Here is a 24,015-nt window from a genome sequence, read left to right on the forward strand (position 1 = left end):
TGATGAACATCGTTTTTGTTTGTTGCCGTTTATCTATGGTCACATTTTATGCAAGAACAAAGAAAAAACACATAAAGGAAAATGCAGGAGTTGGAGTGAGTCAGATGCAGGGAGAGATCTTGTGGTATATGTCCCTTGCGGACGGGTTTTGCTCGGAACGTGTGTGTGTTTTATTGTACAAAGAAGGAGCATCTTTTTATAGGTAAGATTTTATGTCTATTGAGGAACATTACTCCTTTCGCGATCACATTCCTGTGTAGCGCAACCGTTATGAGAGACCTTAAAAATTAGTAGAAGTAGAGACGCATATTTATATGACTGCACAGTTTAGTAATTTTTTCTTGATCCTTACAGTGCTACATATACCTTTATATACGTATGTATACATGTATATCTATGTCTGTGTGATAATATTGTCTTGATAAGTGGCATAGCGCTAATATATTGCTTCTAAGCAGTTATGATAAGAGACACGATACACGTCGGTGTACCGGAATCAGTATTGCACATTGTAATAACACCCATATTACAATATAATGATGACTGTGTATGATTGGGATGTCTGAGGGGAGAGTCCCTTCTCAAAGTCTTCGCGTAATTGTTGTGGTTCCTCTTTTTGTTTTTTTTCTCTTCTGATACATTCAGCAGTACTTAACTCTTCGTTCATTTATGTGTACTGATTGGCGCTTGAAACTGTACGGATGGACTGGAAGGCGACTTAAGAGGCGATGGGTTCTCAGGATACAGAATTGGCTGCTATGAGACAGAAGCTGTGGAATAGATTTCTGCTAAGTATTCAATTAATAATTAACTGAAGAACCTCATATTTATTCATTTTGATAATATCGCGCACATTGATGTGAATCTGGTATTCTTTACAGGATATCCCCTTTTGGATATTGAGGTCAAAGATTAGGTGAGCATATAATGATGGTTCTAATGAAACTGTTAAATCTGTCACTACATCAGTTTAATATTAAATAAGGAGCAAATCCATTTCGAATGAGGGGATTGACTAAATGGGAATAAGTATGCGAGTGAATAGTAAAAGTTAAGCATTCTTCGCTGTAAAATAGAATCTGGGGAGGATAAGATATTGCAATAATTATATTTAACAATTCCTCCTGTCCGGTTACGCGAGCGGTTCACTACAAGGAATGCGCTAACGCGCTTTGATTAATTCGGTTGAGGGGATTACTTGTTATGGGCAAAATTTAAGAAAGAAAGGGACAGAGAAATACCAGTATTACGTCCGTATGTGAACTAGAAAGGGATACAGCGCAATCCAAGTATGTTAATCAGAACCCAAACAGAATCAATAGGCAATGACGAAGATAATTCTGCACCAATCGCTTGTGATTACCCCCACATATATATAGTACAAGAAGGGAGAGAAATAGTGAAGGAATTGTGGGGGTGGTTATAAAATATTACAACGGATACGTCATAGAGATTAGGAAGAAATTCCAGTATTGAATCATGAAGAGAAACTGACAATAACAGATATATGTGATTATAACGTCTTCATTTCTGCATATGATGAATGGTAGTAAACTAACGAGACAACATACAACATTGCTCATTTGGGGCGGTTAAGCCATTTTACATTATGGGTATGAACTGGTGATGCATCAATTCTGAGAGGAATAAGCAGGATATTGGCGCCAGAAATACACGTAATTTACATCCGTCTATATGTTGCTATCATCTCTTGAAGACAGCCTTTGTGTTGTTGACTCCTTTACACCTGACCATGGAACATATACCCATGGATATATATATAAGTATATTTTTTCCCTTCTATATGCGGGATTAATTCATGAGTCATAAAAATAAGAAATGTTAACCTGGGGAATTATGATGCCCATCTGGCGTCATAAAGGAAAAGGCTACACAAACAAACCACCAGAACGAAAAAGAATAGTACGGATGGTTAAACATCCTTAAGCACAGGGAAAACGTAATTACCAGTATATGCTGATTCAAATTAGAAGATTGTTAATTTGGCATAAAGATGTGGCCCCTTAAATTACACAGTCGTTCATGAAGGGTTTCATCTACGCATATATAAAGGGAGTATTGGATTGTTGAATTTGAACTGGTATAATCTGAGTTCTAATTTCACATTAAGCTTTAATTGTATGTTGCATACAATTAAAAAGGCTGCTATAGCGTTTAAATGTTTTCATGCCTTTCTGTGGAAACTCCTATAAGTGCAATAGAATAAAGATATGGATATCTAATGGGTTCAGCGTGAAATTTTGGGCCTTGTTGTTTATATGGCTTCTTTTATAATTACCTTATTTTTGTGAATGCGTCGTCGTGGCTCATCCTTTCTGTCAGTCTTTTCTTTTATTTTTCGATATTTTCAGCAGTATCCAACCACATGTTGCATTCTTCCTGTGTATGTTTTTTCATGCTTCTGCATTTTTATAAGTGTGTTAATTCATATCGCAACTTCTTTCCATATCAATCCCCATGCTGCATAGTGCCTACTGATGTGCCTTCGTGTTTATCATTCCCATTAGTGTTTTTTTTCATGTTTTTTGCAACTTTATGAGAGTATCTTCTCATGGCGCCTCCTTGTTATATATATGCGTTCTGATGTGGCGTAATTTCGCAAACGTCGTCTCATGTTGCCTGACTCTCCCAACCTTGTGTTATGTGGCCTAATTTTTGTGGTCCTCGTTTCATATGGCGTAATTTTTCGCGCATGCCGTCCCATGTGGTGTAATTTTGCGAAGGTGGCTTCACGTAGGGAAATTTCGCGAATGTCCCTTCATGTGGCGTAATGTTCGAGGACGCATTTCTATGTGGCGTAATTTCTCCCGGACGCGGCTCCAGGTGACTTAACCTTACGAAAGTCTTTCCATGTGGATTAATTTTTTGGGGCGTACTATCATGTGTTATATCTGTCGCGCTCGGCCTGTTTCGTTCCGCTTCATTATATATATTTCTTTATTTAATCTTCTCATGAGGATACACTTTTATCTGGCATTCCTTTGACGAAATTTTTCTGGAGGGTTGGTTTATGATAATATCCTTTGCACCATCCCTAGGAAGATACCACTTCCCCTGGCTTACTTATGAAGATGCGTTTATCTGTTGCATTTTTATCACGATTTTTTCTGTGTCGTTTTTTCATGATGATGGTTTCTTTTCCTGCATCTTTATGATGATCCCCCTCCTTGTCAATGCGCCGTCCTTGTGCCATATCACTGTGATGTTTACTGCTCCGCCGCGGCACTGTGATTTTTTCTCTTTGGGTAGCATTTTTTTAAGGATTCTTACATTTCGCATGTCACTGTAATAACGATTCTTTGTGTTAAATTTCTGTATAGCTACATCCTTCATGTCGCGTTAATATTAAGATGTTTCTGTGGGTGGCCCCTTTTTCGGGATGATATTTCCTGTTCCATTTTTATGGAGTTTTTCTTTTCTATGGTACGTCATTGTGAAGTGTATTTTCCTTGTGAGGCACCTTTCTTCCTGAAGATTCATCTTACCGCGTTGTACTTTTAATATATTCTTTCGTTCGTCATCCTTATAGAGATGGTTTCTTCTGCTTTGTCACTATGAGGATTCTTCTTTCTGTCTCATCTCTTCCGTGACGATAGTTTTATTCTCGCGTGGCCTTATGAGGTTTTTCCTCTCACGTCATTATGAGAATCCTTGCTCGTGTGGCATTTCTCTTATGAAAATTCTTTTTACCGCGCTATATCTCTGATATTTTTTGCTTTGGCTCTTTTATAAAGATGCCTCCTCCTCCTATCATGTTACCGGGAAGATATTCTTCCGCGAGGTTCTTTTTTTTATGAAGATATTTCCTTTCCGCGACGCTGCTTATCATGCTATTTCCCGGCGGCGGCCTGAACATACTGTTTTGTGTCATTTCCTTTATATGGTTGCTTCTTGCTGCCGCCGCATTGTGAAGATGTTTCCTAGTGGGTGTAATTTTTTCCACAATCATGTACCTTTTTTCGCGGCGTTTTGGAGATGTTCTTCCCTGTGTGATTTTTTCTATGAAGATGTCTGTTTTGGGCGTCATGGTTAAGATGCTGTCCCATGTTTTTCTTTTTTATAAAGATGCTTTCTTTTCTCCTGGTATCTTCAGGATTTTTTTCTGTCGCGTCCTTTTGAAGATGCTCTTCTGCCTCGATTATTGTGGAAATGTTTCTTGAGGTCACATCACTGTGAAGGTGCCATTCTGGGGGCATCATCGCTGATATGTTGTACTGTATCTCATGCTTCTTTATTAAAATTTCCTCTTCCGTAATATTATCATCTACCTATTTCCTTTTCTTTCTATGTGGAGTCATTATGAAGATATTTATCTTTTTTGTCTATTATGAGAAGGCCCACATATGTGAAGTGTAAATAGCATGACCATACTGATGTGCTAGCATTACCAGACAGGAATAATATACGCGTGTGTGAAGAGCCACTTTTATCCCCTATGTATTATTGCTTTAGAAGTGAGGATGTTTATGGAGTACTATTAGGTGAATAGCAGTGTCACCCGGACAAAACTGTCAATTGAAGTGCAGCGTTGCGTAAAAGATAAGGATCGTCTGGAGGGTTATTCTAGGGAGGCTACTGACGTGTCCGTAATAGTCATGTGTGCAAAATACTCACATGCCTATCGTTTCGTTACATGGAAAGCACAAGCCTGGCTGGGGAACTCTTGTTTGGAGAATAGTCATTTGAATTTCTAAGGTAGGTGAAGTCCCGGGATGTACTTATAATACTGTTATAGGAAAGGTATTGATGTCCATGTACTAGTTTATGCGAAGGCTTCAGAGTTTACGCCTCCATTATATGAGGGACATTATTCTATGATGTGCATGCATATTCCAGTGAAAATATTGCCTGAAGATGATTGATCTCTCCAAATTTTCGATAGTCACGAGTGCAGATGTTCCCATAGTATTGTTATATGAAGGTACTAATGGTTGAGCTATATGGCTGAGTCCGAGTTTTATTATACTAAAAGTATCGTTACGTGAGAAGTTTCGTGGCAGGATGAGTACGATTAACCTGGGAGCATTATTATTCGAACAGAGCGAGTGTGCAAGGAGTATTGTTATATTAAGAGTACTCTTTTGAGAATAATACTTTTATTTGAAGAGCAGTACTGCTATGTAGGGAGTCCTGTACCATGATCAGTAGGACTATCCCTGGAGTAGCATCATGTGAAGTGTTTCGATATAAGGTTAACGGCTCCATTATATGAAGCAGAGGAGTGTGCAAATGGTGTTAATTGCCTGGAGTACTATTCTTTGAAGAATAGTGCTACGCAATGAGTACTATGATGTTAAGAGTAATTGTGTGTGCGAAGTATTGAGATTTCAGGAGTGGTATTATTAGTCGGGCAATATTCTGTGAAGTGCATGAATATTCCAGGAAAACTACTGCCTGAAAAGTACTGATGTGTATTCATTTCCAATGGTCAAGAGTGTGGAGGTTCCCGTATTACTGTTATATGAATGTACTAATGGATGAACTATAGTCATATTTGCAGAGTACTGTTGTCTGTAAAGCACAGTCGCATAAGAATAATGGATCATCTGGAACTATATTCTGTGAGCCATCTCACGTGTGCGTAGTATTCTTATTTGCAAAGCACAATTGTGCAATGATAATGCATATCTCCGGAGAACTATTATTTAAAGCGTTTCGATATACCCAAACAGCTTATATATGGGGCGCACTATTCTATTAACCGTAGGAATATACGAGGAGTAGTATATAATAAGTTAGAAGTATATGCCCCGAATATTACTATGGGGTGGATAGAACATTGAACGCTTCGTTATTTGAATAGAACCATTGTTCATACAGCACTGATGTTCTCTCATTTGCGATACCTTATTTTTGAAGGGGTTAAAATGCCGGCCGTACTATAAGGACATAACAGTCTTACGACGTCCTATGATGTAGCTAGAGTAGCATTCTTTGAGAGAAGGCGGTATCCTAACAGTAGTATTATGTGCAGGGTATAGTTTTCCCTGGGATCTGATTGGTGTTGATGACATTAATCCTACGAGGATATCTTTGACAAGAGGATACGAATATCCATAACAAACAAACCACTTATCATATTAGGAAGGGGAGAAGAGAAAAATGAAGTAGAGGAAATGCCCAAAATGAAGTTTCTACATTGAAACTACTGCGACATTGAGCAGAATTCTGTATTTCAGAAGAAACATAAATATATAGGGTAGAACCATATAACTGACTTAAGAATATGGGCAGACATGAACATGAAGCTGAAAGGAAACCTGCAAGGGAGAAGTAGCACCCTATAACCAAAGGGACACAGCTAACTTAACAAATAAGAGTAACTAAAGCAATGTTAAAACGGAAGGACTAAACCGAGGAAAAGGGAAGGTGAACACAACAGAGGAAACTTACAGTAAAATATGAGGTGGGATATTCACCGGGCCCAATACCCCATCGAATAGGAGAGGAGTTGATTGCAAAAATTCGTGTGTCAAAATACACGCGATTATCGCAGTTAAAGAGAAAGACATATAAGTACGGAATTTCTTACATATATTAATTGGGGTTCTAAATTTTTTCCTGTTTTTATTGAGCGTTATGGCTTGAATTACAAACTCTACAATTTTATTTGTTGTCCCAGGATGTAATATCCTATGATATCATCTGTGATTTTATACATGAAAATATATAATTGTTTAAAATAGATTTCTTTCTTCCTTGAAGTTTCAGAGGCTTCCTTAAAAGCTATTTTGTTTTTGTAAAGATATAACACACTTTCTGATGTGAATTCTGCAGGAGTTACGACATTCAGTATCTCTACGCTTAGTGTAAAGGTGTCCCTTCTTGTTGTGTCCCACCTCGTAATCATAAGATATCTATGTTGACTGCATGGGTCCCTAGTGGTCAGAGGACTAACATGAGAGTTTTTTTGTTACCTGTATATTTTGTGTTGCCCTGATTTGGAATATAACGATGCCAATTCTTTGGATCGCATTACTCATATGACTTTGATTTTAGTTTTTCTATTCCTTTGCAGATTATAACCAAAGTGGCTATGAGAAGAATTTCTTAAGTTTGAAGAGTCCTCCACCTTTTTATATATAGCACTATTCTGGCAATAGGGAGACTCATTAGAAATGAATCCATCAGATCATCCGCGGATTTACTCATCTAAGGTGTGGCTAAATTGCGGCGGAGTGTTATATATAATTCCAAGGTTCACGGTTTAGCAATCGCGCATAACCCATATTGTTAAAGAGAAATGCCGGACAAGAGCAGAGTTATATCTGATTTAAACAGGGACGGCTTTGCCTTAGAATGGAAGAAGAAGAAATTAACAAATATTATTACATAAAATGAAACTTAAACAACAGAATAAAGAACAGAAAGAAGGGGCTGTACAGAAACATATGAACATGCAAATCCTACACATAAGCTTTCAGCGCCCCAGCAAATACGTACATAAGGGAGATAACAAATTTGCAAGAGTCACGCTACACTTAAGACAAGTGCGTGAATTCTAATCTGACCTGATTCTATGTTCTTTTAAACAATTATTGGCAAATGACATTCGCATTTGACTGAATTTATTCACCCATCCCGACAATATTACTTTAAATTGAGAGTTTTCATCAAACAAAACTCGCCCTCAATTGCAGTATATGTGCAAATACACTGCCTTCCCTATAATTCCAAATTTATTCTTCAGATTCGGCAACGTACAGATATTCTTAAACGATAGAATATGCAATTAGTCATATCCCCGTGAACTGCAAAATTTTAGGATGAGAAATAAGTGGACTCGACTTCCATATTTCTGCGCATTGTTAACAGCTATACTGTCGATGTCCTGTCATACGCTTCATGGGTTTTCTACTGTGTTATACCTCACAATACATGTAAAGTATATTCTAAGCTCTCACCCCCGGGATATCGTCCGTTATGTTGTGCTCAGCTTCAATGCCATACTATATATACCTATGACACTGCAGGAAGAAGAATATTTAGTTGTTGGCGTACCAGGGTGTAATGTCCCCAGTTTATCCATTCATCGAAATTACCGTGAGCGCCGGACGTGTACATGTGGTCATTATTATACAATTTATGCCTTGAGAAATTGACCCATTTAGGGTGTAATTAATGTATTGAAAGCATTCTTCTTTATCCGAAATTTATAATCATAAGAAATATATCATATCTTTAATACGTGATGCATTTATGGATTAAGCTGAAACAGCAATGTAAAGATATTCTTGAGGCATATTATTATCTTACCTATTTTCTTCAAGTGTTAGAGAATGATTATTCTCCTGTTTCATCTTTACGCTACTTCTGTTTCTGTCATTTTAACATTTGAAATTCTGCTAATGGGTATGTTCATCACTGCCTTTCTCTTTCTTTACAATTAATTGCACAACAGGAACTAATATTACAGGAAAAGTGCATACTATTATGGGGTATAGTCACAATTTGTATTATTTCCAGTTATTTTTATATTCACTTATCTATTTCGGGTAATATTTCAAGTACTGAAGTCCAAGGGGCGCATATCTAAAGCTAAATATCCTCTTTTTAAACAGTGGACACAACAAACCTGATATATTTGTTATAACCGAACCCGTATTGACTAATGACGTCATTATAAAAAATATAATTAGTTGTGTATAAGTGTTTATATTGTTATATCTCTTATATTGTGACAAAATCTCTTTATAACGGCAATGATAGAGAACTTTGGACGCCAACAGAATGAGATTATATGATATCATAATCAAAGCATTACTTCATCGTCATGAGATTAAATATGATACAAACCAAATATAGCTCATTATCTAATAAAATTATGAAATTCTTAGATAAAACTAAGAGTATTATCACTGTCGTATCCTCCTCTCGCCTAATTCTCCAGTAAGGAGTGTATGAACACCCTAAAAAAAACTAAGGGAAGTCATGTAGTTAGATTAATGATTTTACCAATGTCACACTAATCTATAATCAGAGGGGACCCCTAACCAGGAAGGGTCCTACGACAAGTGTTATAGATTATTAGTGAATCTATAAGAAAGTCCTTTAGTCTCTATGTAGATTTATCGACTCATATTGGACTCACACATGTGACCCTTCTTATATATAACCTCCTTGCGTCATCCTGATTGTGAATTAGACTTTAGCTTCCTCATGATGCATATATTGAAGGAAGCATAATAATGATAACTGATGTGAAGTGTCTATATGTTCTTTATACAGATATCTACAGGAAATATTAATATTAAATATTCCCTAGATAGGATTGTGTGGAGACTAATAAAATTAAGTAAATAATACCGTAGTAATTATGAAATTTCTGAAATAGATTAATCATAGTGCTAAAAAAATGTTCATATATTGATGATTACTGGATGAACAGGCAGAGCAACTAACTCTATACTAGGGAAATTGTAGGTTTTTTATTGAATATGTTACGTTTTCAAAATATAATTAAACAGAAGCAATAGAGCAAAACTTAAGAATAAAGGTTCTAATAGTTAAATAGTTTTTACAGCCGGTGTACAGCAGTCACTTCACCTTATATGGTAACTAGTATGTATAGTTCTTTTGCCTTATCTTATACTATATTAAGGGTTTGTGATAAATATATTTATTCCATAACTGCTAGATATCAATGAATGCAATTTAGGAACAAGAGTATGATTATTACCTCTATAAGAAGAAACTGAAGATATGTTATATTATTTGTCATATTAACGACTGATTATTAAATCCAGCAGAAATCCGAAGTGCAGGAGGTCCAAGAGAATAAGGTCCTTCAGAGGGGAAAAGTCAAAATTATAGTACCAATAATCAAGGAAACTATGAATTAAACTATATAGTATTAAGGATTAGACCAAAAATACAAGAAACCTAAACAAAAATGATATCCAAGTGGAATAATTTCCATATTATAATACAAATAGGGAAACTCCAAAAACAAGAACCAGCCAAATTTATACTCCTCATCAGCGTGTCTGATTAAAAAAATATGCAACTAAGAAATAGCCAGACTACGTCAAATATATCATACTATTAAATATAATGGAAACAAACAATAGGGAAGAATAAATAAGCTGGTTAAGGATTCTTATGTATCAAAAAAATCAAAACGAAGTAATAGGGAAACAAGTCTTAAACTTAATCAACAATCAGGAAGGTAAAGGATGTATATATTCCTCCAACTCCACAGAAGCAACGGGACTAATAAAGGGTAAGTAATATCATAACAAGTCACCTATTGGAGCCCAGTAACTGACCAATTAAGAAAATAACAAAGTGATATATTATCTATCCTAAGTCTTTAGTCTTTTCATAACTACCACTAGTAGACAGGTTAGGTAAACTCAGAGCAACTCGGGACCCCAAGCCTACTAAATAGGAGTTCTTCGTTATAATCTTACTAGTGTCAGATATCTAAGTATCAGGAAATTAAACATCTCTAGATCTCAAGAGCCGCCCCCCAACAATAAAGGCAGAATGAGCAAATATAAAGATCCTGCAAATATGTGATACCAAATGGTCGAGCATGAAATTATAAGTCACACCTTATTAGACAAGTTTCAACAACAAGTGGAATGACATATCCGTCCCACCATATGCCACCCACCTAGCTTATCTTGAGGACCAAAGAAGTGAGATCAGGTTAAAAGCAGGTTAATAATTATAGGATCTAACGTCAATTTATTGTTCATAATCCATAAGACGAAAGGGACGGTGGTGTATTACCAAAGCCACCACAACAAGAGAATCACGTGTTACAATAGCCAAAAATTTAATATCTCTGCCCTGCTCACCCCAAACTCCGCATCCACTCAACAGAAAACAAAAGAAACCACAGAAAGAACAGAACATAGCCGAAAAAGGACATCTAGGGGTCATATCCCCCAAGATCAACACAAGGCCACCCAAAAAGACAATCTGCAGGAATTAAAACCTAATCAACCGAAGTAGAAGATACCTCCCACCCTAATTGTCAAACCTAATGAACAAGCTAACCCCTATCAAGAGGTACAATAAGAGTAAGAAGCCACGTACATCAATAATAACGACTAGGAGTGACTGAAGAGCCTACAGACCCAGAAAATAAGAAGAATAGACAGGATAACAGACACAATATCCCTGGACTAAAGGACAACAAAAATTACCCAACTCCTTTCACAACTCGCCCAATCTACCTAAGGAGCAAACCACCAGATAATATCGAAGAATAATCCCTACTCAACGAAAGAATCGACAATTATAGTGTGTAGCTAAGACAAGATTGAGTAGTTCAGATAGCCCAAGTAAAGCAAGGGAAGCATGGTCCAGAAACCCAACCCCCCAGAGCCTCCCGAAGTGTCGAAAGCACGGTAGTGGAACGGAGCATCCTCCTAACAAAGAAATGTCAGAAGAATGACAAAGTCATGCACGAATATCAACGAGGAAAAATAAAACCAGAGCGAAGAACGAACAGTCTCAAAAAGATATTCCTATTGCACTAGAAAGAATAAAGAAACACAGGTCGAATCGGGAATTACCTCTCGATCCACAACTCCGCCTGAAGTCATCAGCCGTTCGAGGAAGAGCTATCCAGGAAGTTATAAAGGAAAACAAGACCCATCATTTCACTGAAAATTCCAGTACAAAGGAATTGACCTACCAAACAGATCCAACCGAACAGCAGATTAAGTACTATCAGGGGCTCCTTCAAGCAAGAAAACTCCCCTGCTCATTCTAAATCATCCCGAGACCAGCGAACGGATCAAAACCACAAACCCCTAGAAACAACCCAGGGGAAGACCAACAACCAAAACACCAACCCCAACTGTAGAAAAGCTGAGTAAGTATCTTCATCCCCCAACAAGTAAAAACGGGTAGGATTTTCTGGATAGGGAACAGGTGACAAACTTCGAGAGAATTCTGACACCTCGTCCGAAGCAGCCAAAGTCGAAAAACAGCCCCTTAAACGGAAGTCTCATCCACTAGTCAGTCAAGAATTCTCGGAGAAATTCCGCCAAGAGGACGGAGGAAAAGTCAACCCAAGGACACCTAACCTCAAGAACGTGAAATGACCCAAATCATCCAAGGGCAGAAAATCCAACCAAGGAAAAACACACCTAATCCTGGAAACAGCTAGAGGAAGATCCAAATCCACATGTCTGGAGACCAACCCCCCCAATAATAGATCTCCCCCAAGCTGATGTCAGTCTAAGGAAAGATGACTTATCACGACGCCCTCGGATGCTCATCCTAGGCAATATCGAGATGGAGTACTTCAAAAATCTCCTCATCTCTCCACCCATAAGGAAAGGATGGTAATCCACAGAAGTAAACACCACCCCAAAGACACCCCCCCAATCCTGAGAAGGAGGTTAGACCAAGGCATTGAATGTTAAACGAAAATAAGCATTATAAAGATCCCCCCGTTTGTCAACAAGCCCTGAAACAACAATCTGAACTGAGCTCTAAACCGGCATGACAGAGGATCTCCGATGCCCGAAGGCCTAATATCCAAAGCTAGAATGAAAGAATAAGATTCAAGTCCCCCAACACGAAGGGAACCTTCAATCCCCGAATGACATCAACTCCCACGTTAGATCCTGGTAGATTTAAATAGAGAGGATCCCCCCCCCAACTTAAAGCCATCTAATGAAAACGAGACTAAGGGTCAAATAGTTCAAGCCTCAATAGGCCAATAAAAGGGAACAGCCAAAACGGGTCAAAGCCGAAATCACAGGAAGCAGCAGAGCAGCTAAATAGGTAAGCACCCGAAACAATCCCCTTCTTCTCCCCCCCGAGAAAATAACTTCAGGAAACTTCCCAAGAAAACCACTAGAGTTGCCTAAAGGAAATAACCACGGATCAGGGACGAATACGTCTAACAATTCAAAGTAACGTAGCGATTAACCCAGAAATAGATTCCAGAACCAGCAACTACAACGGGACTCTTAGGGGTGGTAGCTAGGGAAAGATCCAAGGGTATAGCAAAAGGGGACCCAAATCGTTAAAAAAATTAGAGAGAACAAAAACCTCAATCGCTAATTACCTCCAACACCAACAGGACACCGAAGCCCACACAAAACAGCAATAAGTCTGATTCACCTGAAGAAGACAAAAGATAGAGTCTGCTAGCTTTCTCAAAAACTCAGCCAAGAACTAGAATAGGACGTGCCCCCCCCCCGCCTAGGAAATTAGAGTCTAAACGATCTCCCAAGAGTGACGTCGAGCAGACGTGAAGAAAACAAATCCAATATGTCTGCCTCAGCAAAAACAAAATCTCCACCTCTTCTACAACTATCATTCCCAAGCAGAAACAATTTAAGTAAATCCAGCACTCTGTATCCGGTCATAGAAGGTGGAACAACACCCCCCAAAAATACCCGGGATCTCCAAATGGGCCTCAGGGGGTTACAAAGGAGCAGGAGTCAACGTAGCAAAACCAGATCCTCCAAGACGAGAGAGGCGAGAACGAATACACCGTAAGGGGATGAACTTAAGTGAAGTCTAAGAAACACGAGGGGGAGCAAATCTGAGGAGAGTCTGTAAGTTATAGGCAAAAAAAGGGGGAAATTACTAGAAGAAATATGAAGGGCGCGAAAAGAAGGAGAAGGAGCCCAATACCGAAAAAAAATAGAAGTCTCCCGAGAGAAGAAGCTGATCCCGAAGAAAAACCTCGGCCCAGAACCATGACAGTCAAGAGCACAGAGTTGTCTGGAGGGGTCCAGATAACGAAGAGAAGCGAAGAAGAGACAAGGACCCTCCTACCAGCTGGAGATTAGGATAACTAAAGAAAATACAAACAAAATATCATTCGAAGAAGCATCCAAGGCCGCATCTGCGACGGTTTGGCCAGAAAAAATAAGATAAGTGAAAAACTAAGAATCACGACCAATTAGGGGAACTTTAGAAATATCATTTAAGAGGATGAATAGGAGCCCTCACCTGCACGGGGCCCCCCAGGAAACTCAGAGCAACCTTTATAAAGGGGAAGGCATAAAACCCACCCCAAGAGAGTAGCGTGGAGGTTCTTCCCAAGCATCTCAAGGGAGTCGCCCCCCTAGAGACAACAAGAGTAACTAGAGGAGCGTTTAATGGATAAGGAGTAACAGTAGAGGTTATTCTCCGAGAGAATAAGACGAGGGCAAAAACAACGGTCGAATCATTAGCCAGTGAGTCATAAAGAGAAGGAAAGGTACAAAGGAAGAAAGATATTTTCAGGCAAAGGAGGGAAATACTGAATAAAGACAGGAGCCAGAGAAATCCGCATAGAACTGAGTCACAACTTCCCATCTCAAGAAATGAGAAGGGGAGGACATCCAGCTTGCCGAATAGAAAGAAGGGAAGTGAAAATTGAAGAAACGGGAACAACTCGCTAAGGCTTAGAGGCAGGAACCTGAGAAGAAGTCTCCTCTAGCCAAGCAACAAACGGAGGACTCAGTAAAGGAAATCAAATAAGAAGCTAAAAGGGCAGGTTCCAAGATAGGGAATAAGCGAACCTCAGAATCCTCCAGTAGCCAACAAGTCACAGCTGCGGACAGGGCATATTTAAATCAGGCAAAGGACTGAAGTGGAAGCGTCAGGAGATAGGTCACGGGCCAGCCCCAGATCAGTGGGAACAAGCGGCCTTGAGGGCCCAGAAAAATAGGGGAGAGGGGGAGGATATGATTTTGGTTCAACCGAAGTCCCCCCCACAAGAGCAAAGGATCATCACAGCGGGTCGAACCAGGATCACGAAGGTTAAGATAAAGAAAAGAGAGAGATTAAAGAGAATCTGACCGAGACAAAAAGAGAAAATGGGCGCAAGGATCTCAGGGGGGCAAACAGAGGAGGAGGTCCAATAAAGTAGAGACAAGGTACAAGTCCACCCCCACAAGCGGAGAGGGCGGAGGAGCCTCAAGAAGATGACAGGCAGAAGTCCGGACTCAACAACACCAGGTTTCGCGTAAGGACGTCACTCCTGAGATTCCAGGAAGGGGAGGAAGGTTCCCACACGGAGACTCCCGATCGAGGAGTTAAGGACTAGGATTATAAAGGATAGCAGAAGGCCAAGAGGGGCGACGGAAAGCGCAAGAAGGATCTCTAGGGTTAGGAAAGGGAGAGTCGGCAAATCAGGAGAAACAGCAAAGAAAATACAAGGGATCAAATAGTGAGGCAGAAGCGAGAGCGGAGGTGGCAGAGCAAGCATTGGAGGATGTACCACAACTCGAATAGGCATGAACTGAAGCCGACGATGGAGCAGCAGAGCCAGAGGGGTAGAAAGATATTTCCGTCCCCTCAAAAGAAGAGGAGCAGGAGCCCACTCCAGATAGGTATCCAATTAAAGTGTAAGGGTTCATGAGAAGAAATAGGAATAAGATCCCACAGGATAATTCAGGCACTGAGCAGCCCCAAAGAGGCAGTGGATAGTTCACTCAGGGAAGATCAGGACACATTAATAAAGGAGGGACCAGAAAATCGTCAAATCTGAAAGAGTCAGGGAGGAGTCCTAGTGAAGCATGTCAGATAAGCTATGTCGATGGAGGACAAATGTATGGTTAGGACTCGAGGGCAAGGATCTAGAGGCATTTTGCGGACACGGCGACGAAGGGCTACCGCAGCTGGAGGAAACGTACCTAAACAGAACAACAGTATGGACAGGATGGTTAGATGAATATTTAAGAAGACCAGAGAGCGAAACGTTGGGGGCACTATATCGGAGAATAAAGGACGAAAGGGTAGTAAAGGGTTGCGGAGGGCAGAATGAATCCCTGGAAAATACCACCTGGCAGAACCTAATCCTGGACGTCCTCAGCAATATGATAGACATCAATAGGATAGAGTCTGAGTGTGACCAGAAACAAGAAAGCCTTGGTGCACAAGATCATTGCGAAGTATATAAGTGGAGAGATCTACTCAAGAGAAAAATCTGCCCCGACAAACCTGAATCTGTGAAGTGGATGGGAGCCATGACTTGTCTGATAAAGATCTGGGAGAAGGGAAAGTCCGGAGATGAAGATCTCTCCAAGGACCTGCCAAAAGGATGTGAGAGTATATTAGAGCTACTGAGAGTAGAGGAATCAGCATGGGAAAGTACCCTAGAAGCGAGCTATGATTCAGAGGACGGTGAATGTAGAAAAGAGGAGCATAACCAGCGGCTGACAGGTGTCCAAAAAGGGAAAATTAGCTTCCTATTGAGTCTATATGGGAGTCTAGGAAAATTATGTACCACATGTGGACCGTATGAATTAAACAACTGGATAGCCAGCGGAAGAGAACGCACTAGTCTCCCAAGAAGAATATACTGTCAAAATCAGAGTGGAGAATTAAATTGTGCCGCTGATCTGACAAAGTTAAACGGAAAAAAGAACTATCTACTGTACACAACTGGATCGGGACCTCACCATACATCAGACCGAAGGAGTTCTTGCCTCATAAATTCGTCTCCCCGCCTGGAGACGCAACGTAACACAGAAACTGTAGTCGTCCTCTCCCCCCAAGAACAAAACAGAAGTCACCTAGAGTTCCATCTTGTCAGGCAAACCAACCTCAACGAAATAATAAATCCGGAGGCTCAGACGCCCGAAGAGGGCCAGTCCAGCGACACCAAAGCAGAAGGAAGACACATGAGAGGGACAGAACCCACTCCTCAAAAGGACGGGCATGAGGACTTCCCCCCCCCCTTCGAGGAGACATCTGTCAGAGATGGGGAGAAAGGGGGTGACGGGGATGCGGTTGGACAAGAAACTCTGATCTCAGGTAAGACGGCCAACCCCCAGCAAGGAAAGACACGGGCGGATTCGGTCAAGAATTTAGGTAAACCACATGCGGCTTACTCCAACAAAAGCAAAGTTGTCATAGGAGGCATTATTACGAGCATAATATTGGGCACGCTGGCCGTATATGGCGCTTGGAGGATAAGGAGAAAGGGCCGGAATAGGCGTCATGTAGGTCCCTTACCTCAGGAAGTTATGGTAGGATATCTGAGAATAGAGGAAGATCTACGGGGCCATAGTCCCTAAATTCCCCGGCAGCAATCTTGTTAGGGGGGATACCAGAACTATATCACCTCAAGTACAGGAAAAACGGAGCAGGGCGGACGTATCCGACGGGTGCAAGGAGGGATTCACGGGGGGTTTGGACGGAAGTCTGACGAGGAGCGAAAATCCCCACCTAGGGACCCAGGGTTTCGATGGCCCCCAAAGGGTTCGAGCCGAGATGATTCCTGTTGGGAGGCTGAGGAGGTGCTGTAGCAGGTACATTCAGCTTCCATTATTTCTGGCAGGAGCTAGGAGGATTAGGGGCCCCCTAAAGTGGGGCAAGTCTCAGATTCTTTTTAGCCCTTAGGGTGAGGGAAGAACCTTGGCGTCGCCAGGGATTAGGAGTTAGGAACCTTCCGTTAGATTGGGGGTTCAGGTGGAGGGTTCAGGTTGGGATCTCCTTGTGGTGGATCGGGGAGTCAAGATTAAGGGTTCGAAATTTGGGGTTAAGGGTTAAAGATTCGGAGTCAGGAATAGGTTTAAGAGGGCAAGATTTCTGGGGTCGAGGTTTAGGAGTCAGGATTTAGGGTTACGGTCTAAGGTTTGGGGCCTAGGCTTAATGTTCAGGCTTTAGGCTTAGGGTTCATTGTTCAGGGTTCAGCGTTTAAGGTTCAAGGTTCAGGGTTTAGGGTTCAGGGTTTAGGTCTCAGGGTTTAGGTTTCAGGGTTTAGGCTTCAGGGTTCATGGTTGAGGGTTCAGCGCCTAGGCTCTAGGGCTTAGGGTTTAGGCTTAGGGTTCAGGGATCAGGGTTCAGGGTTTATGGTTTAGGGTTCAGTTTTTAGGTTTAGGTTTCATGGTTCATGTTTTAGGATTAGTTTTAAGTGTTCAGTGTTATCTTTATTGTTATTGCTCAGGGGTCACGTGTCAGCTTCAGGCTTTAGCGGTCAGGCTTTAGGGTTCAGCTGTTAGTGTTCACTGCTTACGGTGTAGGGTTTAGCCTCTTTCTGTCAGGGGTTAGGTCTAGGGTTCAGGGATTAGGGCTTACTGTTATGGCTCACGTTTTGGGGGCTGGCTTAGTGTCTATTGTTCATGGGTCCTTTTCCAGTGCCCAAATCTCAGGTTCAGCTTGTAGACTTCTAGGGTTTATTCTTTATTTTCATGGCCTATGTTCCAAGTTGGATTGCTCAGTGGTCAAGTTTTAGGTGACAGTTGTCAGCCTTTAGGGTTTAGGTGTTAGTGTTCTGCCGTAGCCTTCACGGTTCACTGTTCACGTCTGATACTCTAGTTCTGAGGGATTAGGGTTGAGTTGAGGAGATTTATTTTGTTCCTCTCAATCCTTAGTGTTAGGATTTAGGCTTTAGATTTTTGTGGATATTCGGCGAGCCTTCACGCGTAAGGTCTCCTGATTGCTCCTTTGTGGTTTTCTGACCCTTGGGAGTCTTGTTATCTTTATTATTTTGTGACGCATCTTCTTGCTTTTATCCTTAATCCTCTATTTCCTGCGGCTGATCCCTTCTGATTTATGATTTCGGGAGGTGCTGGACTCTTCACTGGTCATAGCCGATTCTTTTGCTCTGTCATCCGTTGGGGGGGGGTAATTTTAGAGCTTATTTTCCATGATTTCTGATTCCTGGTGAGCTCCTGTTAGGTTAAACCATCTTCCCTTTCCCTTGATTTTCAAGTCTTGTTGTTACTTCCCTTATTCTAAGTTGCACATCGCACCCACTATTGGTTATGGAGCATCATCCATCAGGAGATTGTGACTCTTTGGCTCTGATTGCTTCTCTTGGTTGAATCCCTCTTGGTCCTTAAGACGTATTGACTTCCTCCCCGCGCGGGGACTCATATCTTACTCTGTTTGTTGCACGTTTCTGCCTCTTGGGAAGGTACCCCCTACTGTTATCCTTCATACGATTATCTCTGAGTCGCTACTGTGCCCTGATTATTTCTCATCTAAGACTAAGAAACCTTCCTATTCCTCGAATTTTATTCCTTCCTTTACTTCTCTGAGGCAGGGATCAACTAAAGAATAACTACACATACCGAAATCTATCGAGCAGCTAAATGTACTTACAGACTCCATAGGGCCGTGAAGGAAGAATAACTTAGGGATTGTTTAAGAGCATGAGTGCAAGCGATTCTTATTCTTTCCCATATTATTTGTAATCGTCTACAAAAAAAAGACGAAAGAAAAGAAAAACAGAAGGGCGTTATATTCCCTGCACATAAGTTTTCGTAATCATGATACGTGATCTATACTCCCAAGTGAATACAACCATATATATCTTCTCTCTTAGAAAACTTATTGCTTAGGTATCGGATGTTACTACACCTGTTCTTGATCATAGGGGTCACCTCCTCTGGTAGGGCAATATTTCTGTTACTTAACAGGTTTATTTGTTGAACTTTTAGGAATCAGTAAAACATCGCGTCCTTCAACGAATTATTATTTACAAATATAATAATAGGCCTTCAATTTGGAGAAGAATCTCGGTTTCCTCTTCTCCCGGGAGCTCAGACTCTTTGTTGTATAAAATGAGGTTCATCATCTATCATTAAAGGTATGCACCTAATAATGTATACATAACGTGAAGAAGAATATCCTACAGGATTATCTCATACGAACATGAATTTTAGGGAGGGAGGCTGCTGAATCTGGTAAGAAAATATCTTCGCTGCAGATACATGAGTACTGCACTCTCTCTTCTTCTAGAGGTCCCTTCTATGTGACGGTATAGATATTATATATATGTATCTATATACGAAACCCCTTCACCTTCCTAATTCCTCTCCATGGAGAGCAACTCACTTGTGACATGGATCGCTTCCAAGACGACCCCACTACATCCCCCCTCGTGGAGTCTTTCTCTATTCAGGGAGGGGATAGTTATGTTATTTGCCCTGTCTGATAATTGTTGTTCCATTAATCCACTTGTTAATTCTTGTACATAATATAAAGGCCGAATAGATCCTATCAGGAGATTGCTATACACATTATAATAATAAGGCTCGGGCATCTAACAAATCGGTAGGCTTAAGAGAAATGAATTGGGTAAATAAACGATGATTCTATCCTTCCGATCTGTTGGGTGGTGCAAAGAAAATAGAAAAGATATATACGGCCTAGATAGGCAGCATTAGCAGATAGATACCAATTTACTGTAGTAACTAATGCATCCTTGAGGAAGACACACAGGGAATATGTCATCTGTCCTCAACATTTTTTTATATAAGGAATTGGTAAGAGTTGATATTGCTGAAAAGACTATATAGTGACAATTACACTTCAGTATACGATGTGCATAGTGGAACACTGGAAGTTTGGGATCGGACACCTGTCCGCCCAATTGTGCGAAATCTTCATCCGTAAATTGTCTGCCTGGTGATCTTCAATATTTTCTGGTGTCCTTTACGCATAAGCAGGATTATTCCTTCTACTCATAGATTCTCTCCCGATTCTTTTTCCAATTTTACCTCCAGACTGGCCTCATAAAGTAGTCAGTATTGGACTTCCGCACCTGTATGTTCTAATATTTGTTCTTTATCTGATTACTGAATCGTCTCGCTCTTATCTTTGCCTGCTCTACACACAGTGTTGATTTTGTCACTTTTCCCTCAATTGAACTAATAGGACAGATAACAGGGACATGTTGTTCATCTTATATGAAATCATTTCTGACTATATATGTCAGCTATTCTTCTAAGGAAGAAACAGAGGCCAAATAATAAAAAAAATCGAAAGATAACGCGTCTTCATTTCAGGAGTTGTGCACAGGATGTTTTCCTGTTTGGTGTAATGTTTCTAACAGTGACTGGAGGGAGATGCATACGAATGAAATCCGAAATATCCGGAATAAATTATAATGATGTAACAGATCTCTATGAAGCCATATGAGAATCATTCCCGATTACATATCGTTGTATTAATGCATTCAATGCGAGAATCCTTATAATACATGTCTGCACCCTCATCTTTTCCCTCATCTGTTTTAACACAAAGTAGAAAAAATACAAAAGAACAGGAAGGGAAGGTAACAGTGGTGAATGGCGACAAATGAATTAAAACATCGTTTTTGATGTCAGTAAAACAGAGATTAAAAAGGAAGTCACATGTCCCTCCTAATATCAACCTCGAGAGAAAAGATAAAATCTGTGGAGACTTAAAAACAGGGAGCCTGAACCGAAGTGAAAACAGGAACACAGCGTGTGACACAGATGAGAGAAGGAATATAATAATTCACCTGATAACCCCTCATAGAAATCCCTTCTGAATTCTCCTAATCGGGGTATTTGACGACACTAAAACTCTCCTTTTTAGAAGCTAATAAGATGCGGCCAGTGAGTTCCCTTTTGGTAGACATGAAACATACTCCTGATCAGCTTCAGGAAAGTAGACTCCAGAGAAAAGAAACAGAAGCCTCTCGTCATGACAGGGATAAATTATATAGCCATTTTAGCTTTGTATACCAGACTTTGATTCCAGGAGACGTATTCGGGTTAAGTGATGAGGAATCCATATAGCTATATAGGTTTGCAACATTCCGAAGATATCCATAATACCCACAAGATGGGGACTGTTTACTTATAATTCTACATACCAGAGGATCGGCTCTATAACCACCAGATTAATGTAAAACTAAAAGAAGGGCCTTACTCAAGGGACGATACCATGTTACGATACGAGACACAGTGGAAATGTGATGTAGATAGCAAGATAAGAAAAAAAAGGGGACTAATTGTTCAAATTAAGAAGGGGTTATGGGAGTTACTATCCCTCTTCAGCGAGAGAGAAACTCCGCTATCGTCTCAACATAGAATCCAATAATAATCAGTTACTATGTTGGAGGAAGCTGCCGAGAGCTTATCTCACATGTATTTTTCCACGCCTCATATAGAATCCTTAAGACCAGGCTTACTGATACGGTTGAATGTTTGCCCATATTCGGATACTTCCACAAACACAGAGACATATCCTATGACGCCTAAAACAACGAGTCCATAAGATACAGAAAGGACGGATGTCAATGGGAAGCCTACTAATAACGGTAATACTTCCAGTGTAAATGCAACCAGCATCCGTAAAAGGAGCATCAGACGATATACTTCAATGCCCAGTAACCAGTACTCACTCCTCCTAATATGCGGGTGGTGTTTACCCCTCGGTACAGAATTGTATGCCTTATATTATAAGGACGATGCAGGACGATGTAGAATTCTTCGACATGTATGTATTATTTCTGCCGCCTTGATCTTACGTATTGGATCGCACACTGAATTGATGACTGCGCGGTACTGCCTGAGGATTATAGTACGGATTTTTCCGAATGCTTGTTGATGATCCCGGATCTTGAGTATTGCGATACTTACTAAGATTGGTCCTTTCAATTCTTGAAGTACCGTATGGATTTTCCGCATTTCCCCTTTGAGGTTTAGGAGATATTTTCCTTGACGTTTTACTTCGGTGGGGAATGTTCTATTTCTCATTGATAAAGTCTCTTGGAGAGCCACACTTAATTCCCTATGATATTCTATGATAATGCTGATTCGGGTAGTTAGAACCCTCTCTTGTATGTATCTAATCTTTTGAAGAATCCGTTGTAGAATTTCCATATTATGTGTAATCATAACGATTTGTATGTTTCGTATGTCGTGTACAAGAGAATTACGGGGCTTTGCATCCCATGATAATCCTCCTTTGGACCTTTCACACATTATTGCTTCATTATCTGTCAGTTGCTGTATAGTGTGCGCCGGCCTGCGCCTATCTAAAATACCCCAAGTACGTGTGAGACTTTGTTTCTGAAAATCGTCTAACAAAGACTCTTTACAGGATTTGTGAATATTGTCTTTATTTTTCAGGAAATATGTATAATCCCTTCCGAGAGAAGATCCTGAAACATATACTAATTTCAAGTGTTTCTGAACATGTGTCAATAATAGCCTAGTATTCCTGGGGCGCACAATGTCAGTAGTGTTATTGGTGGTGGTTATATGTTCATGGCGTGATGCCTCCATGGACAAATTATGAGCAGGATTATGGTACATCGTGGAAGACCATGTCTTCATGTCTTATACGTATGATAAAATTTTTCCTTGCATAATGAGGAGGGAATAACTTTTCTCTATTGATAGGGGACATCTGATACTTACCATGCCCTTATCGTACGCAAAGCATAATAATACATAGGTTATCCTAGAAATTCCTTCCAAAATTCGGAATTCGATTATTCGATTCTTGCTTTAATTTCTCTCTGCTTCATGTCATGTTTCTCATCACATTATTCCATAGGCTATATGCCCATATCCCTATATGTACTTCTCCATTTATATCTATACCAGCATGCCTGGATTTATTCATATATGAAGAAATATAAACATACATACCTGGGCCCTTATAAGTATAGGGACTTATATATTCATATGGATTCATAATTATCGACATAGGACTGCACAGCAACAGGAAGGAAGAAGTCCTGGCTTTTTATTGCGCGTATCATTTTGAAATACTGAGTTTATGTTGTCGAATAAACCTCTCCCCTTTTTCGTATCTCTATTCGGTGTGTCATCTATATATAGACTGGGGGATATAGGAGGTCATCACAGTCATGTATGTGACGCGTACCCTACAGAGAGAGGATTGAGGACTTCCCAGAAACAAGGGGCATTCTCATCCTCAGACTCTGTTATACTCTTCTGGTTAATGATAATAACAGGGCATAATTTAAGAGTCACTTCTATGTAATACTAATATTATGATATAGGAAACGGCGGAGAATCTATTCTTAATAGACGAATCGAGGAGAGAATAATTAAGATTCACGACATGTTGGGATTGCTATTCGGCGACTGTCCGTACGAGTTATCCACAATGGCTTTTATTAATACCATTGAGGATGAGCAATATGATCAAGAATGTTAAAGAAGAATTCACAATTCGTTACAGGAGCTTGCACTGATATTGGCGCAGTATTATGATAGAAATCCTAAAAAAAGGAAGAATGCGGATAAATATCATAGGCGTCCCTTGCAACTTATGATTACGCACTCT

General features: G+C 40.2%; 5 protein-coding genes across 5 annotated transcripts; 1 reads left to right on the forward strand and 4 right to left on the reverse strand.

The window, feature by feature from the left end:
* Positions 1 to 3,715: 3,715 nt before the first annotated feature.
* Positions 3,716 to 4,048, reverse strand: C922_05181 (hypothetical protein; the record flags this gene model as incomplete). The annotated part of the gene is made up of 1 exon (XM_008820753.1): positions 3,716 to 4,048. The coding sequence occupies one exon, from the start codon at positions 4,046 to 4,048 to the stop codon at positions 3,716 to 3,718; it is 333 nt and encodes a 110-aa protein (XP_008818975.1).
* A 2,571-nt stretch (positions 4,049 to 6,619) lies between these two features.
* C922_05182 (hypothetical protein) lies at positions 6,620 to 6,871 on the reverse strand (the record flags this gene model as incomplete). The annotated part of the gene is made up of 1 exon (XM_008820754.1): positions 6,620 to 6,871. One exon carries the CDS (start codon positions 6,869 to 6,871, stop codon positions 6,620 to 6,622), a length of 252 nt encoding a protein of 83 aa, XP_008818976.1.
* An 8,635-nt stretch (positions 6,872 to 15,506) lies between these two features.
* C922_05183 (hypothetical protein) lies at positions 15,507 to 17,240 on the forward strand (the record flags this gene model as incomplete). Its single annotated transcript, XM_008820755.1, has 2 exons — positions 15,507 to 16,961; positions 17,034 to 17,240. 2 exons carry the CDS (start codon positions 15,507 to 15,509, stop codon positions 17,238 to 17,240), a joined length of 1,662 nt encoding a protein of 553 aa, XP_008818977.1.
* Positions 17,241 to 19,747: 2,507 nt separating this feature from the next.
* Positions 19,748 to 19,984, reverse strand: C922_05184 (hypothetical protein; the record flags this gene model as incomplete). The annotated part of the gene is made up of 1 exon (XM_008820756.1): positions 19,748 to 19,984. The coding sequence occupies one exon, from the start codon at positions 19,982 to 19,984 to the stop codon at positions 19,748 to 19,750; it is 237 nt and encodes a 78-aa protein (XP_008818978.1).
* Positions 19,985 to 22,151: 2,167 nt separating this feature from the next.
* On the reverse strand, positions 22,152 to 23,033 carry C922_05185 (hypothetical protein; the record flags this gene model as incomplete). Its single annotated transcript, XM_008820757.1, has 1 exon — positions 22,152 to 23,033. The coding sequence occupies one exon, from the start codon at positions 23,031 to 23,033 to the stop codon at positions 22,152 to 22,154; it is 882 nt and encodes a 293-aa protein (XP_008818979.1).
* Positions 23,034 to 24,015: the final 982 nt, after the last annotated feature.

This window comes from Plasmodium inui, assembly GCF_000524495.1.
Source record: "Plasmodium inui San Antonio 1 unplaced genomic scaffold supercont1.43, whole genome shotgun sequence".
In the NCBI taxonomy this organism is placed as follows: domain Eukaryota; phylum Apicomplexa; class Aconoidasida; order Haemosporida; family Plasmodiidae; genus Plasmodium; species Plasmodium inui.